We start from the raw sequence: 17,568 nt of genomic DNA on the forward strand, positions 1-17,568 counted from the left end.
GGTAACTGAACAATTACTGGATGCATTTGGTTAAAATGTGCTTCAGTCTGCATAACACAAGATTTACACAGACATATCCTATCTAAACAGATGAACAACTCTTCGGTTTTACTCCACTTAACAGATGTGCCTCCAGTGAGACTTGTTCAAGGCAGAGAGTCACCACAGTTAATCAAACTCAGCAGAGACACGGGACCACAGAAATATAATGTTTTGCTGCTCCATGGCAGCAACTTTGTCACTTGTCCTTAAGATATGACTGCAGACAAAATTGCTCCTAATTTTCAGCTCTTGAACAGCTTTCACCAACGCACTCTGCATGTTTACAGCAATGTTAAGCAACATAATGTTGCAATTAAAGTCCAAAAAGCAACCTGTACATATTTCTGTACAGCTTAGTTCCACATTCTTAGGTGCAAGCACATATACACATATAAAGCCTCTTTTAATTCTCATCCATAAAGTGCATACCCATTACCCTGACACTTTCCAGGTAGCATCCTGGGCCAAAATCAATAGAGTTAACCTAGGATGATCTAGAGCCCTCATAAATTCTGTCCTTTCTTCTAAACTGCCTCAGCTCATGCTCCATGCGCTCCATCAAACAGCTGCCTTCTTGTTCCACATCTATAGCTAAAAACACACGACCAGCAGAACATTAAACTGTATAGATGACGTCTGTTGTGCAATGTCAAACATTCTGCAAAAAATAACACTACCGAGGAGACTTAGCACTTAAAGTAATTAAAATACTCTTAAGTTTTTCACATTGTTTTACTTCTCAAGCTTTCACAGTTTTTCATCTACATCTGTGCAATATCATTTAATCAGTACAAAATTTAGTCTCCTGATGTCAAATGTCAAAATGATTCTAAAGTTAATACTACAAATAAGCAAAAGTGCAATGACTTTAAATAGTCAAAAAGTTTGAAAATAACTTCATATAAAAGGCTAATTAAAAACCTAGAGAATAATAAATATACATGAAAAATTACTCTGCTTTCTTAGAACTTGCAAGTGCTAAATAAATTGTGCAAAGAAAACAGATGAGACGGTTCAGACAGTTATTACAAGTGGTTTTGCATAGCTCTTGATGCTTTTTCCAAGACCAATGAAATCACTAAAAGAAAACAGTTGCACTAAAAAATCATGGTTCAAAACACAAGTAAACATATTCAATCATCCAGCTCTCAAATTGGCGTTTTCCTACATAAACTGCTTCATTGTCATTTCTCTCAAAATCCTATTACTAAACATTTAATCTTAACATGATTAATACCCAGAGATGTAAATAGTTCACAGTGAAAACTTTGGATTGTTTGTATAGTGTACGACCATAGATTTTCTAACTATCTGGGAAGAGAATGATGTATCAATAGAAGCATTACAAAATCCTAGCTTATGGATATGATTTCGAACACTTCACAGTATATTCAAAGACTTTAATATATATTTTACAAAAAAAACAGACGAAATCTTCAAGGGCAGTGGCTACAAGATGTTTAGTGCTCCCTAGGCTCACAGTCCAAACAAGGTTCGAAAGAAATGTATCATTTTTTATTAGACCTGCTAGCATAAGATGTAGAAAGAGTTTTGGATACATAAATACTTCCATCAATTCAGAGTATGCAGTATTGGTAACCTAGAGAAACACTTGAGAAGACACTTCACACTTAGGTCGTTCAGGCGTGTGAAGACTTCCATTAGCAATTTTCAGAAAAAACAGTGCCCTGCTTCTTGCTAAAAGAGCAGTACCTTTTTCCCTGCAATATAATAGTACTTACACTAAAATAGTGTTGGGCTGTGCTCTATTCACGAGTAATGTCCTAATAAATTTCATATCATGAATTTCCAAAAATAACTCTCAATTAAGGATCTTAAATAATTGTATTTTGATGCAAGGCATTTAAACAACCATTCTAGAAATCTGCTAGAATTTAGAATTTTTTGGCCTTATCTAAAGCCCAAAATACACAGAAAATTATGTTTGGTTACACCTCAGATCCTCAAAATTTGAAACAGTTAACTTGCTAAATTCACCACAGTCATCACTAAAAAGCAGAGCTAGGTTCATCCCTGATGAAAAAGCAACTTTCAGGGCATATACTTATCTTCAGTGATTCCAGGAGGCCTTAATATAGGAAAGACAGATGAAAACATTAGGAGATTTCTAACACTACATTTTTATTACAGCTATCTGAAGAAACTCCATATACAGACAGTTACATTTCCTTATCTTCAATAGGATGAGAAATGCTTACCATAGGCAAATTGTACAAAGTCCTGACACTGAAAATGAGACACACATGATGTGAAGAAACTCAGAACATCTAAATAGGTGTTCTAATTCAATCTAGAACCGTCTGGAAACAGCTACTCATCATGCCGTGTCTCTTTATGCCTCTGAAGTGGCAACTGTATGAATGGTTTTGTGTGTCATTATTCTGAAAATTGCAACCAGCTCTTTTTGCCTCTATAATTTTCTTGCTTCTGTGCCAGAAAATATATTTGGAACATGGCTTTCTTGCTTAAAAATCTCTCTGGATGTAAGTATCTGACAATGTAATCAAATTTTGAGGATGATTACCTCAGTTCTAAATACAAAGAATTACAATGCTATCCTATCAATTGTCTTATCTAAGAAACCATTAAATCAAACTCATAGTGGTATTCTTTTCTGCTGCTTGTTGTGAATATCAAAAGTAAGTCTGACTAAAATTTACTGTCTAGATTCCCAAACTAAGCTACACTACAAACATTGTGTAATATTTTGCCGTATCTATGAAGTATAAAATGAGGCATAAAACAACCGTAATTCTTGACAGATATAGATATCAGGCAAGGTATCTGCATCCTTACAGATCTAATACCTGGATTTGACTGAGGCAAATCATACAGAGGTGTAAATCTGGTGAGGTGTAAATCATTTCAGTAATTCTAAATTTATGCAAGTATTTTCGAAAAGCAGAATGAAACTACTTGCTCTGTGTTTGTAACTGATGGCATAAGATTTTTTTACATGTTTTATCACTGCTGGGAACTGAAGTCAGACTATAGGCACACAAGCTTTTTCCCCTAAAACGTAATTGCATGCTAACATCTATTAATTAAAACTGATAGGCCCAGGGGAGTAGACAAATGCAGCAGCCACCAGTGGGTAGAGCAAAGGAGAAGGTAAAACGAGCTAGAAATTATAATTGGCTCTAACTATTGGCAACCCAAAACAGAATTTCAGTTTTGTCATTTTCCACTTTCAATAATGTCTGCTTTTCAACAAGCTTGAATACAAGGGCAGCAGTATTTTTAAATAGCCTTTTCTTAAGGCATTAATCTCAATTCTTAAAATGCTTAGTAACCGCTTGATGAAGGAAGCATGTTGTTAGATGCTTTCCTATCCAAGGATTCAAAAAAACTTCGTATGGGTCTTCAGAAATGAAAGGGTATTGACAAGACTGAGAATTTCAAATCTCTCTTAATGTTGTTCTCCCTCTGCTATTTTCCAGAAAAATAAACAACAGGATAGTACCCTCCCCCTCTAAAAAGAAGACTCTTCTGCATAATTCCTTTTAAGATAAGGTTTATAACAATTCTGTACTTTGAGAAGTTCCTGCCTAGAGATCATGTTCTTTCTCACAGTCTTTGTCTTCACCCTCCTGCAGGGCATAGATAATGCCCTGAATTTGAAGACTGACAGACTTCTTAGTTAGAAAGTATTACTGCAATGTCAGACAAAGCTGGCAATGAAGCTCTGGCAGAATCTTGCATCAAGTGGAGAATCATGTGGGAAGACGCATGCGCAAAAATAATGCCCTGTGCATTCCAATAAAACTTAAACTGGGGCCAGAAAAGAGCTCTGGACAACGGCTTGCACGTCAGACATTCCAAAAGTTCAACATATGCCGATCTGAAGCCTGTGTCTAAAAGATGGTAGGAATGTTTATTACTGTCTGTCATCCCCTATCACCTCCCGTTCTTCTGTAGCTTTTAAGAAAAGCCTATCAATCTGCTATTGTCTGCTGACAGACTCCTGCTCCTCCTCAGCAGTGAGATGGCTGCCCAGTAGATCAGTCAATGACTGTCTCATAATTTCCTTGCTAGCGGCTGTGTTCAATTGTGAATGTGTTTTGACTCCTCAGTCTCCTTAAAAACTCAGTCCACTCTCAAGTGAAAAAATCACTATCAATTCTCTGAAATACCCTGAAAGGGACGAAAATACTCCTTGTCTGCTTTGTCAAAACACGTTTATGGCCATACCTCTCCTCTTAGACTGATGAAAACTTGAAGCTTCAAATGTTGTTAAGTTCCTTCTGATGATTCCACTGGCCAAAAGGCCACAACAGTTTCTGCACTGTTCAACTCTCTCCTCCTCTCTGTGCAAAGGCCTTGGGCAGTAAAGAGAAAAGGGTGAGGACCAGTGACCAAAGCAATCCTTTCCCTGAGTGATTTGAGAAGATGTTTAGATATTGGTCTCTCTTGTAAGCCTGAAAACAACCAGCATAAGGACACGCCAAGTCTTGCACAAGGAGAATACTCCCAGGGGGCCAACCAGCTGGAAAGAAGCTTTGCAGAAAAGGAACAGAGAATGGTTGACATTGGTCAACACCAAGCTGAATGTGAGCCAGCAACATATGCTTGCAGCAAAGAAGGCCAATGCCATCCTGGGCTGCACTGGAAAAGAATCACCAGCAGATTGAAAGTGGTGATCTTTGCTTTCTGCCATGTCTGGATGATAAATCTACTTCTGGGCTCCTCAATATACGAAAGACATGCTGGAACCAGTGCAGCAAGGAGCCATAAATACAGTCAAGGGATGGGAGGACATCACATGAGGAAAGGCTGAGAGAGTGGGGACTGTTAAGCCTGAGGAAAGAAGACCCAGGAGGATTTTTACGCATGTAAATTCCCAGTGGGAAGGACTAAAGAAGACAGAGCCAAACTCTTCCCAGAGTCGCCCAGTTACTGGACCAGGAGCAACTCACTGCCGCCTGCGTGCCTACATCTGTGCTTGCAAGGGATGCACTGAAGCTGTGACGTGATCTGGGTGTTTCTTTCGGCCGCATCGGAAATACCCACTTGAGCCATGCAGGTGCCAGCTCTTCCCCACGGCTGGGCACCAAAGCCCCGCAGACTCCCGACAGACACAAACTGAAACACAGAAGTTCCATCTGAATGATTATGGTAAGGGTAGCTGAACACTGGAAAAGACCATCCAGAGATGTTGTAGAGTTTCCATCCTTGGAGATGCTCCAAAGCCACCTTCACTTGGTCCTGGACTACCTGCTGTAGGTGGTCCTGCTCTGAGTAGGGGGTTGCACCAGACAATAATTAAAGTAAAATAATTTAATCATGGATTTGTACACTCAAGTGTCAGGATCAGAGCCGGCACTGCCAGGAAGAGGTGCAAGGTAATATTTGAACAGTCTTTCTGGGTGATTCAGGGAGCTTAAAATACCCATGCATACAATAAGCAACCTGCACTCTGCTCTCTGCACCACCATATGGTCTGAAACATGGTGGTTCCAAACCGCTTTAAGTACAAAGGAAGAAATGAAGGCTCCTCAAGCAGAAGCCTCCATTCCTCCTGCTCCACCACAGAGAAAGTGAGATTCATGCAGCCATGGAAGGAATAAATAAGAGGGAGGCTGAATCAGAGGACAGAGTCTTGGTATTGTTTATCTATTTCATCCTTTAATTCCTTGGTGCCAAATGTACAACCAGTTCCCAGAACTCTCAATTTCTCCATTGTTTCTCAGTGGGATTAAAGACAGGCTTTCGACCCTTCATCCTAAAGATAAGATAAAGACAGACTTCCTCAAGATGGCCCCTTCACTCTCACTTTTATTTCTGGAAAGTGGCCCAGTTTCAACAGAAAGGAGGAAGAATGTTCCTACCTCTTCCTTCTCTGCTTTTTATGGAAGGGCAATTATTATCAGGGGACTTAGAGCACACAGGCAAAGCTCTTGGAACTGTACTTCTTCCTGTTGCCCATAAGTACTGTACAAAATGAGGATGGCAGCAGCTGCCACTTTGAGCAGTATTCAGTGTTTTCTGACAATGTTAGGTGTGGTTCAAGCGCTAGAAAGGGAGAAGGAAAGACATTGTCTCCAGGAAACTGATTGAGAGCCCAAGCCTCCTGGTCATTGGTTAATCTTCAGGTACAGAGTAGTGAAGGCTTCCAGGTGCCCCAAAGAAATTATAGACAAGTTACTCTGCAAACCCTGAAACAGATATTCTCACGAACTGCAAGTGACCAGGATTTGGTAGCCCTGAAACATGAGAGCTGCAATATCCCTACTGATTCTAGAAACCTGAGTTCTGGTAAAATCATGCTCGTGTACCATACTAGGTGGCCAAAATAGGGTGTTAGCATCAAATTCCCCCTAATTATTAACTGCCATGAAAATTCTTGAGATAACTTTTAAGATGGAAAGGCTTCAAGTACATGCTACCCTGAAGCTACTAGTAGCTTCTACTGAAGCTACTCAGTTAGAGTTACAAAACTACAAAGCACCTCCCGTGTCTTAGCTAACTTTCCTAGCATTGCCACTACCTCAGCCAACAATCTCACAGCCTTCTTATGTCCCATCAGAAGCTTAGTAAGAGCTTTTATCCCCACTTAAGTTTGTTCCAGCAAATGAATGCCATGGCAACTATGAACCACTTCCTAGTAATTACTAGCCAAAATTTGAAGAGAAACTGGAACTCAACTAGCTGTGTTCTCAGCTGCCACAGTTTCCACTTAGTACTCACTTAACCCAATGAGATAAGGCACACAACTACATATAAGCAAACTTCATCTTAAGTACACATATAGAATTCCATGATTTCCCTGTGATTCAAGTTTGCTGTACATAACTGTTTTTTTCAGTTCAAGGCACCTTATACCCACAAGCAAAACAGTTCTTTCAGGCTACTTAGTGTTTAAATGTACACTCTAAACCTTTAAGCTATTTTTTCCTTCAATTTTACACACACACACACTTTTGCAAATGGCCATTTGTTTCTCTCTTCAGTCTCATTGAAAACTTACCCTTTCATGCTTCTTCACAATTTTTTAGTCACATCAGTCACTTGTTGGGCAATATCTGGACTTCAGGCTAGACATCAGCCACTCAACAATGAAACTCTTCCCTCCAGCTACAGGAGTATCTACCAAGTAAAATAGGAAAAAATACCTCCAATGTGACTTAGTCTGCAGAGGAGGCCATTTTACTACTGTTCTATGCAAACATTTATTCATACAAGAACAGCAAAAGCTTGGGTGTCTAAGGCCAAGTACTACTAAAAGAGATGATAGAGACTATAGTCTTCAGAGGTATGCACAAAATCTGCTAAAGTCAGTGTTAAACAGTGAAACAAGAGTGGATGAGAGTTGAGTATACCATGGTAAAGCCCCATCTACCCAACAGACTGCTCTCCATGTAGTTTTCAAAATTGTGGCAAATAGGTAAGAGATGCTCTCCCAGCCACAGAGGAACAAAACACAAGACTCTCAAGCTCCAAGATGAGATAGAGGACTTGCTTCCTACTCCCAGACTGTGAGACTGCACTGAAGAGGTTTCAGTTTCTACTTAGTGCCTGGCAAGCATCAAAGTGCTTATATGGATTTGAGTCTTCAGTGCCATGCAATGGGCTAGGACTACAGTTCATTGAATGAAGGCATGGATAAAGTCTCAGGAATACTTGGTGACACTGTCCCTCTTACAGAAGGAATGCAGAACCTGCCTTTGGATGTGAGGGCAATTTCAAGGTAATCAGTTAATGACAAAGTGTTCCTCAAGCAGGAACCTTCACAAAAGCCCAAACTCCTTAACGCGTTACTGCATGGTATTCAACAAGTCATAGGACAGCAAAGTGTTCCCCTTCCACAAACACCATCCACAGCAGTGTGAAATCTGATATCAGGAGAGTGTAGGGAACACAAGGTCCCTACTGCTGACCAGGTGTGCCTAGAAAAAGACACTTGCCCGAATAAGATGTACATCTTTATCCTAAGGGGGTGACAGGCTCTGTTAGCTCCACACAGCTGAAGAAAACTCAGCAGACCAGCAAACTGACAGATAGGGCAAGTTCCTGGAAAGCAGCAGGCAGGTGGTCTCAAACTGAAGGATGCATTTGCAATGCTCCAGTGCAAGCAGTGAAAACAGCTCAGTGTCCATAGTCCTGCACCCTGTAACAGCGCCCTGTTCGCAGGCTGGCACGCTGCAGTACGTGCTGATGTCAGCATGAAACGGCTCTCAGAGAAGGTTTACAAGAAGGCTTTTAGCTCAGAGTCAGAAATAGGGATCAGGAAGACAGAGGTACAGACCCAAAGGAGAGGGACACAGCCTCTTTACTGATGACTATAACTGCTTTCACTTCTCTTGAAATCCATACAGTCCACTCACAGAAATACTTCAAATTGCCCTGGATCAACAATTTTATGACCACTGTGAAGAATACAGTCATTTAACCAATATTTCTTCCTATGGTTTTCTGTCATGAGGAGCGCTGGAAAGGAAAATTACAAGTACTGTTTTAGAAACTTTCATTGCTATCAGGACATCCAGAACAGGAGAGAAATTCTGCACCCTTTTTAGCCCTTATGATTCATGAGACAGCACATATCCGGCCTCTGATCAGCCCAGGATTGAAGGTAGCCTAGTTTGCAGCACTGATTCTCAGCTTCACTTTCAGGGAAAATTACAGATTTGCATGTGGGTGTTACAGATGGAAACATTTCTCCACCAGGTGGTTTTAATGAAAACTGGTGGCAGTTTTGTTAAGACATTTGGATAATCAGAAAATCTTTTAAGAAAGATAATAGGAAGGGGTGGTGATGATATCTGACTTTCACAATGTAGCTGTGTCATCAGATAGCACCACTATATATTTATAATAACCTTTTATAAAATTAGGGAAGTAAATTCTTGTCAAAATTCCAGTCTTAAAAGACTTACTCCATGGAAAGGTGTGTCAAACTCTTATTCCAAAAAGAAGGTGCTCAGCATACAGAAAAGGCAAATGATCTCAGAAAATCTAGTGGCTCTAAGGGTTGAATCATAACCCATAAGTAAAATATTTGCGTGACTTGATTTTTACAAACTAGCAATATAGCTAAAGCAAGTATACAGGTTTGTAAGTTTTCCAGTGTATTTTCCCTTAATTTCTGGCTCTTTAAGTAAAGACAGAAATCTACTTAAAATCACAATTTCTCAGGCCAATGGGGAGTATAGATTGTTATTCTCATTATTTGAAAGAACTTTTGTAGGGAAATAAACTTTTAAATTTAGGCATCACAAACCTTTGAGGATCATATAAAGTAATTTCTGGTTGAATTCACAAAGCATCATTTTTGTCCTCTTCTAAAAATTGTATTTTAAGTGTCCTAAGTTTATTTAGTGAAACTGCTGAAGATTCCCATAATCTCATAGAAAAGGAAATACCAGTCCAGAATTCAGAAACACCAATGCAAAAGAAAAAAAAAAAGAGTAAAAAAGGAGGAAAATTTATTCTCTACCCAATGTTAACAAGAAAAGGGCTGAGAAAATGCCATCTCTACCAAAGGAAGCTCATTCTCACAGTGACTGTAAGATTTATAGTATTCCTCTACAACATCACAGAACCGGTAATCTTCTTCACAGAATAAAAGCAAAATATTTGTAGAGAAGTAGCTGTGCTGGAGGACAAGGAACAGAAAGATATATAGAGAGCCTTTGAGCTACTCCTTTTTATATATATTTTTTCTGATTAATAGAACCTGAGGAGTGATCCTTCACTCACGTTTCCCCACAGTGACTAACACAATGCATTTTCACAGAACATTTCTCATTCCAATCACCCCACCTCCAAGGGTAGCCACACCCCAAGCACAATGAACTGCAAGAGCAAACTGAACTCTTCGTGTTGAACTGAGATCCAAGCACCACAGTCCCGGACAGCTCCCAGCCAGCGCAGCACAGGCTGCTGGGCCTCAGTACCCATCATCGCAAGGATCTCTAGTAGCCCCTGTAAAAATTCAGTCCAGAACGAATAGGAAGGGACAGGGACAGCAATGTGCCGAAAGGCTGTCCCAGCTTCACCACGCAGAGCGCACGGGGCCGAAGCCGCGAGTCTGCGGGGCTTTGGTGCCCAGCCGTGGGGAAGAGCTGGCACCTGCATGGCTCAAGTGGGTATTTCCGATGCGGCCGAAAGAAACACCCAGATCACGTCACAGCTTCAGCGCATCCCTTGCAAGCACAGGTGTAGGCACGCAGGCGGCAGTGAGGTAAGGATACACCTCCTGTGGCACGGAGGGGCTGCGTGGCGTCAGAGGCTCGCACTGTTCAGTCACCTCTCCCACCACCTCCCGCCCGGAGCGAACAGGCCTGACGGGCTGGCAGGAGAGGACAAGCCGTGATTCTCCTCCACAGGCCACGACTCCGATCTGTTTATTCTCATCACTCGCAGTAGGCGATTCAGCAACGTTACGTTTGAAGCCTCCGACTGACGGAGGAGGCTAAAAAATGCGATCACATGCGATGTTTGGCAGGGACGAGGGAAAAGGTTCAAGAGAGGCTGTGGGGATCTGGTTTCCAAACATGGCACCTACCCACACCCCGCGTTCCCCGCACCCCTCCCTCCCCGTGCCGCCGGCAGCGGGATAAACCCACTCCCCCGCCGTCCCGCCACCACGCACGCACGCCCGCCCGCCCGCTGGAATGAGCAGTGCAACTAATTCCATCTATTTCCTAATTACAAACGCCCTGCTGCCCCACAGCGCGCGGCCGGCCGTGGCCGCCCACCCTGGAGCGGGCGGCGGGCGGGCCGGGGCCGGCGGCACTGGCGGGCGGAGCGGGGCCGGGGGTGTGCCGGGCGGGGGCAGCGCCCCAGCCCCGCGGCGGGCGGCAGCGGGGGCCGAGCCAGGCGGGGGCAGCACGGCAGCCGCGGAGGCTCCGGCACGGAGGGAAACCCCACCCAGCGGCCCCTCCTGGCAGAGGCGGGGTTTTGGGGACCCCAAAGGAATCCCACCTCGCCCCTCACCCCCGTGTCGGGGTTTCCGCCCGCCCTGCGCCGCCGGCTCCCTCGGGGCGGGGAGGGCCGCCGTCCCGCTCCGTCCCGCCGTGCCGGGCTCCCCCGGCGGTGCTGGTGCTGCCTCGGGAGGAGCTGCCCGGGGTGGGGGAGGAGGAAGTTATGGGCCGGGAGCGGAGCGGGACCGGGGCTCCGCGGCGCCAGCCCCGCTGAGCAGGGCGAAGCCGGCCGGCTCCGGGCACCGGGCGGCTCTCGCTGTGGCAGCGCCCGCTCCGCCCGCCGGCGATCGGTGCATGAATGAGTGCCTGAATGAATGAATGACTAGCGTCTGCTTACTTGAGCATGGCCTCTTCTTTTTCTTCCTCCTCTTTCTGTCGGTCCATCACTGCCATGATGATGTTCCTCTCCTCCTCTGTCAGGTGGCTCAGGTCGGGCAGCTCCTGCATCGGGGGAGGCACCGTGGGCGGGCGAGGGCCGCGGGGCCCCACCGAAGAAGACATTTTCTTTCCGCCTCTCCCTTACACCTTCTACCTTTGCACGGCGAACCCAGCCAGCCTCTCCTCCGCCCCCTTCACAGGGTAGTCCTCCGAGCAGCGGCAGCCGGCAGCTCTCTGGCAGCAGCGGAGGAGGCGGAGACCCAGCCTTTCATGGTTGCTTGCATCCACCCCGGCCCGGTGCTGCCGCTGCTCGCTCCCTTTGTTTCCGTGGCTTCGGGGAGCTCAGGGGCTGCCGCGCCGCCGCCCGCAGCCCATCCTCCTGGCGGTGGGCGTGCGGGGCGGGGGTGCGGTGGCGCGGAGGGCTCCGGATCGCCGCCGGCGGGCTGCGTGCGGGAGCGGGGGGGCGGTGCGCGCCGCCGGCCGGCCGGGAAGGGCGGGTGCTGCCGCCGCGATGCTCCGCCGCTGCGAGCCTGGCGCTGGAGGAGGGAGCGAGGGAGGGAGGGGAGCTCGGTGCCGGTGAGGCGGAGTCCGAGGCGCGGCGCCGCTGCCTCTGCCCCTGCCCGCGCCGGGCACCCGGGCCGGCCGCGCCTCTCTCTCTCCCCGCCGCCCCCGGGCTCGTCCGGCGGCCGCACGGCCGCGGCGCTGGCCCCGGCACCGCCGCCCTCCTCACGTCCTCCTCCAGGTTGCCTCACCGCAGGTGCTCGCCCGGGTTCCCGCCAGGCTGCCGGCTTGCTCGAGGCAGGGCCATCCGTGGGAGGGTTCGGGTTTGCTGCGGGGCTGCCCGGGAAGCCTTGGGCTCCCGGTGCTGCCGCCGCTCCCTCGGGCGGGAGCCGTGCTGGCCCCAGCTGCAGCCCGCTTTCCTTAAGCCAGCGCTGTCACCGCTCGAACGTCCCTTCCTTAGAGTCCCACGCTTCAGCACTTTCTTCATACGCTTCGTAAGCCCCGTTCGTGCCACCCATGCCATGGTCCAGACACACCTCCTACGCGGGTGACAAGTGCTCTTATCTATCAGACCCATTTTTTACTACCGTGACACACTAAAACTGGCCACAAAACATGTCTCAATGCCGACTGCTCAACTGAGGGGATAGTGCAAAGTGAAACAAAATGTCATGTCGAGACAGAGGTCACTTCGCTTCCAATTTCTGGTCTACTAGCTCTGGGTAACTTCATTTTGGGGAGCTGGTAATGAATGCAACTCCTCTTCTCTACAGGAGATCATCTACATGTAATCCAAAAGCTTATGCCTCTAGCTCTGAAGTGTCCTCTGCTCACACATGTGCCTGTCAGTGAATGAAATCATTCAAGCTACTTAGAAATGCAAAGTTAAAATACAGAGAAAACTGCACTTTCAGGTAAAATATTAGCTGCCACTAACAGATGCTGATACTTAAGACCTCTCAGTTGTGCTTCTGCTGAGGTCACGGCATGGAAACAGCTCTGGTTTCTAGAGAGATCATCTGATGAGCATGAACCAAAGGGGAAAAAATCTATGCTGGCAGTGTTCAATGCTTCTTTCTGCCAAATTTGGCAAGTTTGGAATAGGGAGAGGGACTAGATTTCTCCCAGCCACACTAATACCTCTCACACAAATTCTGAAAGCCATGAACCTTCATGACCCTTTGAATTTGAGAGGAATTACTGTGGCCATCTGCCTGTGTCCCCCCAAGAGATTTTCTACAGGGCACAATTTGATGACACAATTTATAAAGAAAAAACATAATAAGCACTATGGCTACCACCAGAACTTTTGTAGGATAATACCCGAGTTCAGTTCAGAAACTGAAGTCTCCCAACTTTTCCAGTGCATGAAGGAAACAGAAACTTGAATGACCAACAGATGGCTCAGAAAAGATTACAGTGGTGTTAATAAGCAAAGCACTATGAAAGCCTGGTACATATAATAATGTCACACTCAGTTTAAGACACAGACCCTCCACTAACTCGTGTGGTGATTTGTCCCAGGCCTGGCCACATTATTATTGCTAGATGTAATCCTTCTAGCTAAGTACTAACAAATCAATAAAATCACTTCCCACCATCTGTGACCGGCAGGGAAGATAGCCTTCATGTAACAGGCTGCTGCTGAAGAATTTATCCATTCATTAACAGCAGGCAGCTACTTCAAAACTAAAAGAAGCAAGACTGAAAAGATGATAAGAAGGTGAGGTACCACCATATGTTTAGTATCAGAAATAACTAAAACATGACTGGAATGGTAATACTAGACATAATAATTGTGTTGTTACAGGTATACATAGGTAGTTCCTACTCAATCCTTCAGGTAATTTGGACCTGCATATGCCAAGTAAAGGATGTAGCTCAAGTAACTGCATTCACTAGAGCAATGGCCTTAGTGTTTGAGAATCACAGCTTTAAGCACAAACTAACCAAAATATAAAAGGTCTAAGACCTTTAACATGTGTCTCCAAGATAATTTTATGAAGAAAATATTACATGAGGTTAAATTATCCTACTCACCTTTCTGCTTATTAATTACTGACAGTTATTTATATCTGTTCTGTATTTGTGTTAATTGCTTTATACTGGGTCAAGCACATGAATTCTTACTGCTCTGTGGAAAATACGGAATTAATTCAGAGAGTATTCTTGTAACTTAAAAGGGAAAGCTGAAAGCTCTTGCAGAATACAAGTTTCAAAAGTTATGGAAGTTGGAGTGTAAACTTGCACCAAGCCAATATTGTGACTAAAACTGTTTTGCTGAAAAGCACATAATCACAGAAACATTCAGATTGGAAGGCACCACTGGAGGACATCTGGTCCAGCCAACCTGGTCAAGCAGGGTCAGCTAGAGCAGGTTGCTAAGGACTGCATCCAGATGGCCTTGAGTCTCTCCAAGGATGGGGACTCTACAGACACTCTTGGCTACCTGTGCCAGTGCTTAGTCAGCTGCACAGTAAAAAAAGGTTTTCTTGTGTTCAGGCAAGACCCCCTGTACTTCAGTTTCTGCCCATTGCCACTTGCTCTATCACTGGGCACCACTGAAAAGAGCCTCATTCAGTCTTGCTTTCACCCTCCCATCAGATATTTACTCACATCTGTAAGATGCCTCTGAGCCTTCTGTTCTCTAGGCTAACTAGTTCCACTCTCAGCCTTTCCTCATATGACATGGCTCCAATTCCTAAACTATCTTCCTTGCCCTTCACTTGACCAGCTGCTCTATGTCCATGTCTTTCTTGTGCCGGTGAGCAATGAACTAGAATTGTCACTCCAGATGTGATTTTAGCAGTGTTGAGCAGATGGGAAGGTTCACCTCTCCCAGATTTTTGGCAATGTTTATCCTTATGCCTAAAAAGTCCTAGACACAGAAAATGATTTTGTATTATTTTTGTACAAAAGCAGTAGAATTTACTAGAGAGAAATAAAGAAGAAACCATAAGCGTCCATTTTCTGACAGGTCTGCATGAAGAGACTGAGCTCTTATTGACAGTATTTCCAACATTTAGTGGTTGTTTTCTGATTTGCACACATTTGTTTTGTAATGATGAAACATCTGACACTGTTGTCCAATCACCAGTGTGTGGGAAGCCCAGTCTAGTTCAATATATTATATCCCAAAGTTGAAATGATACATGAGAGCCTTGAAGAGAATTTCATTGCCTGGTTAGTAAGAGTTACCCTTGCTTAGTAACATCCAAAATCGTGTCCCTGACAGGCATTTTCTTAAATCAGTTTCTCTGAAGTCCTGTCTAGAGAAAACTGCTGTGAAATCTAGAAGAGGAATATCAATATAGCTATTGTAACATATCAGATAAATGACTTTTCTAAACTTGAAAAGCCAATCATTATAATGGAATCCATTACCTTTTCTTCTTAGTTCATAATGACAAATGTTCACATGTTGTCATGTATAGGGCATCATAACATATTCCTTATGCATGACGAATGCATATTTATTTTTGGTTCTAGAACTCCCCTCAATCTTAGGAATCTTCCTTCTCCCCCACATCTTCCTTTTGTATTGACCAAATGCCACTAATTTTAAATTTCTCAGTTCCACCAATACTCCCTTTTCACTAGCTGTAAGCAATCACGATTGTTTTCTTGCATGAGGCAAACTGAAAGAAGAAACAAACCATTCAGAGGGTATTCCTGTAGGTTCCTTGCCTAGAAGAGTGGTGATCTTTGAGACTGATGGAAGACTGGGGATGTGAAACCTGTGGGGGAGTTTTCAGTCTCAGTGGGTTTGCCATTTAAGAGACAGCCACGAAAGATGAAATATCCTGTAGCATCAAAGTAGTTTCTCATAATACATTAGTGAAAGTGAAACAATGTGATTTCTCTCTATATCTCAAGAAGTTGAAGGATTTTAAAAAATTCAAAGACTGTCCAAATCCAAAGTAAAAAAAGTTTTATCAACATATCATAATTTTCAAGAGCAGGTGTTTTTGTGGCATTTGACTCACGACTTTTCTTTAAGTTTGGTGGCATCACAGTATTTTAAGAAAGAGAAAAGGGTCAGAGCTAGCTCTAGCATGAGAAGAAATGGAAACAATCCGTTCCATGGCAGAGAGAAAACACTGGCCCAAAGGGATTTCATTTCAGGTAGGAAATTCAAGACCTGTTCTGGACAAGATCTGGTATTATGCAAAATTTAATAATGAATGCCAATATTCTGCAGCAATTAACATTTTAAAAATCATCTCAGGCAGAAGTCTTGAGCTTAATTTAAATATATTTTATTTTTAAAAACAAACAAAAAACCAAACAAACAAGCAAAGAAATGTCCCTACCTCTAAATGACGAACAAGCAGTTCCATTGACAGCAAACCTTATGGAGCCTGCTTTTCGATGACAGCTTTGGATTCTCTTGTGTCAAATAATACAGCTGAGTTCACACTTCACCTGTTCTTTACTGGGCACAGATATCTGCACAGATATCCTCTGGCTGATTTTTGTAAAACTCGCAGGAGTTCAATGTTTTTAAACTTCTCCTTTTTTGTTAGGCTTTTTTCAAATTGCTAAAGAGATTCAAATGTTATTGCTGTTGTACTGACAGAAAAGCAGTGTGGTTGCATAGCTTCATTTCCTTAAGAAAATAAACTAGAGACCCTGTCCCACCCCCATAGGTCTCTAATTATTCCTTTTGCTCTTCTCAGTTCTCCCGTTTAGCTGTGTATTTCTGGCATGACAGTTTCCAGAAAATCATCCCATCCTTCAGGTGCAGCTTGCCAAAAATGCATAAACAGGAACTGTCACCTTCCTCCTCCCCAACATGATGCTTCTGTATGTGCAGCTCCAAATCAGACCCTTTTAGTGCATTTGCAAACTCCTATCTGATCTGAATCCATTAGGAGCTGATTTTTATTTCAGTCAGAAATTAAACTACTTTCCAAATGTGTTTGTTAAATAATGATTTTTAAACTTAGAAATACTAACAAGGTTTTAAGTTCAACATAATTTTCGAAGATACTAAGATCAGTTTATACTTTTCCCCCTTTAATTAGAAGAGAGTGGAAAAGTGATGTAACTGACACCACCCTCCATCCTAAAAAATCATCATCTGCTTTCTGTTTCTATTCTGAACCTATTGGGCAAAGCTGATAGCGTAGACAGATTCAACCCCTTTTAGTTCAGGGGAACTCTGCATGTGACCATTGCATAGAAAGTCCCTACATTAGTAATATAATTTTATATATTTCAGAAAGGCTGAGAAGTGTTAGAGCTTAGAGACAACAAACAGAAGCCCAGTACTTTTAGTCAGCAATCTGGAAGTTGCAAAAGTTGGAAAATTTTCAGTTCAAGCATTGAAATAACACAACATTTTCTGTAGTTGTAGCCCATATCTTTTTTGGAATAAGAATTTTATTGTTGCTTCAGTGTTTGGCAAACATGACTAATAATAATAATAATAATAATAATAATAATCTATTTACTTCCAATTGAAGTATCTTAACATTATTTTTGCTCCAAAAGAGAATCTTCAATAAAATCTTAAATGTTTTATGCTATGACTGGAGTAGATAGTGCAGTAAGAGTAAGATCTAAATAACCTAAATCACCAAATAAACAAAGTACACTGAGGTCTTTTGCTGTACATGTATGCACAAGCCCTCCAAAAGCTGCCAGCAACTCAGAAATACCATTGTTGAGAGAATACAAGAAACTCCTGCAGTTTTAT

At 43.5% G+C, this 17,568-nt stretch overlaps 1 protein-coding gene across 44 annotated transcripts in view; it reads right to left on the minus strand.

The window, feature by feature from the left end:
• Window positions 1–11,720, minus strand: part of RIMS1 (regulating synaptic membrane exocytosis 1) — a 311,085-nt gene extending 299,365 nt beyond the window's left edge. For 6 of the 44 annotated variants that reach the window (XM_088162174.1, XM_088162185.1, XM_088162182.1 and 3 more), the window contains exon 1: window positions 11,326–11,597. In XM_088162174.1, the coding sequence (XP_088018300.1) occupies window positions 11,326–11,489 (164 nt within the window). In that variant the 5' untranslated portion in view covers window positions 11,490–11,597. Of the gene's footprint in view, window positions 1–11,325 lie in introns of all 44 variants that reach the window. The other 38 variants (XM_088162163.1, XM_088162160.1, XM_088162204.1 and 35 more) reach the window with 19 other exon arrangements.
• Window positions 11,721–17,568: the final 5,848 nt, after the last annotated feature.

The sequence above is a fragment of the Sturnus vulgaris genome, chromosome 3, assembly GCF_052056855.1.
Source record: "Sturnus vulgaris isolate bStuVul1 chromosome 3, bStuVul1.hap1, whole genome shotgun sequence".
Taxonomy (NCBI): Eukaryota; Metazoa; Chordata; class Aves; order Passeriformes; family Sturnidae; genus Sturnus; species Sturnus vulgaris.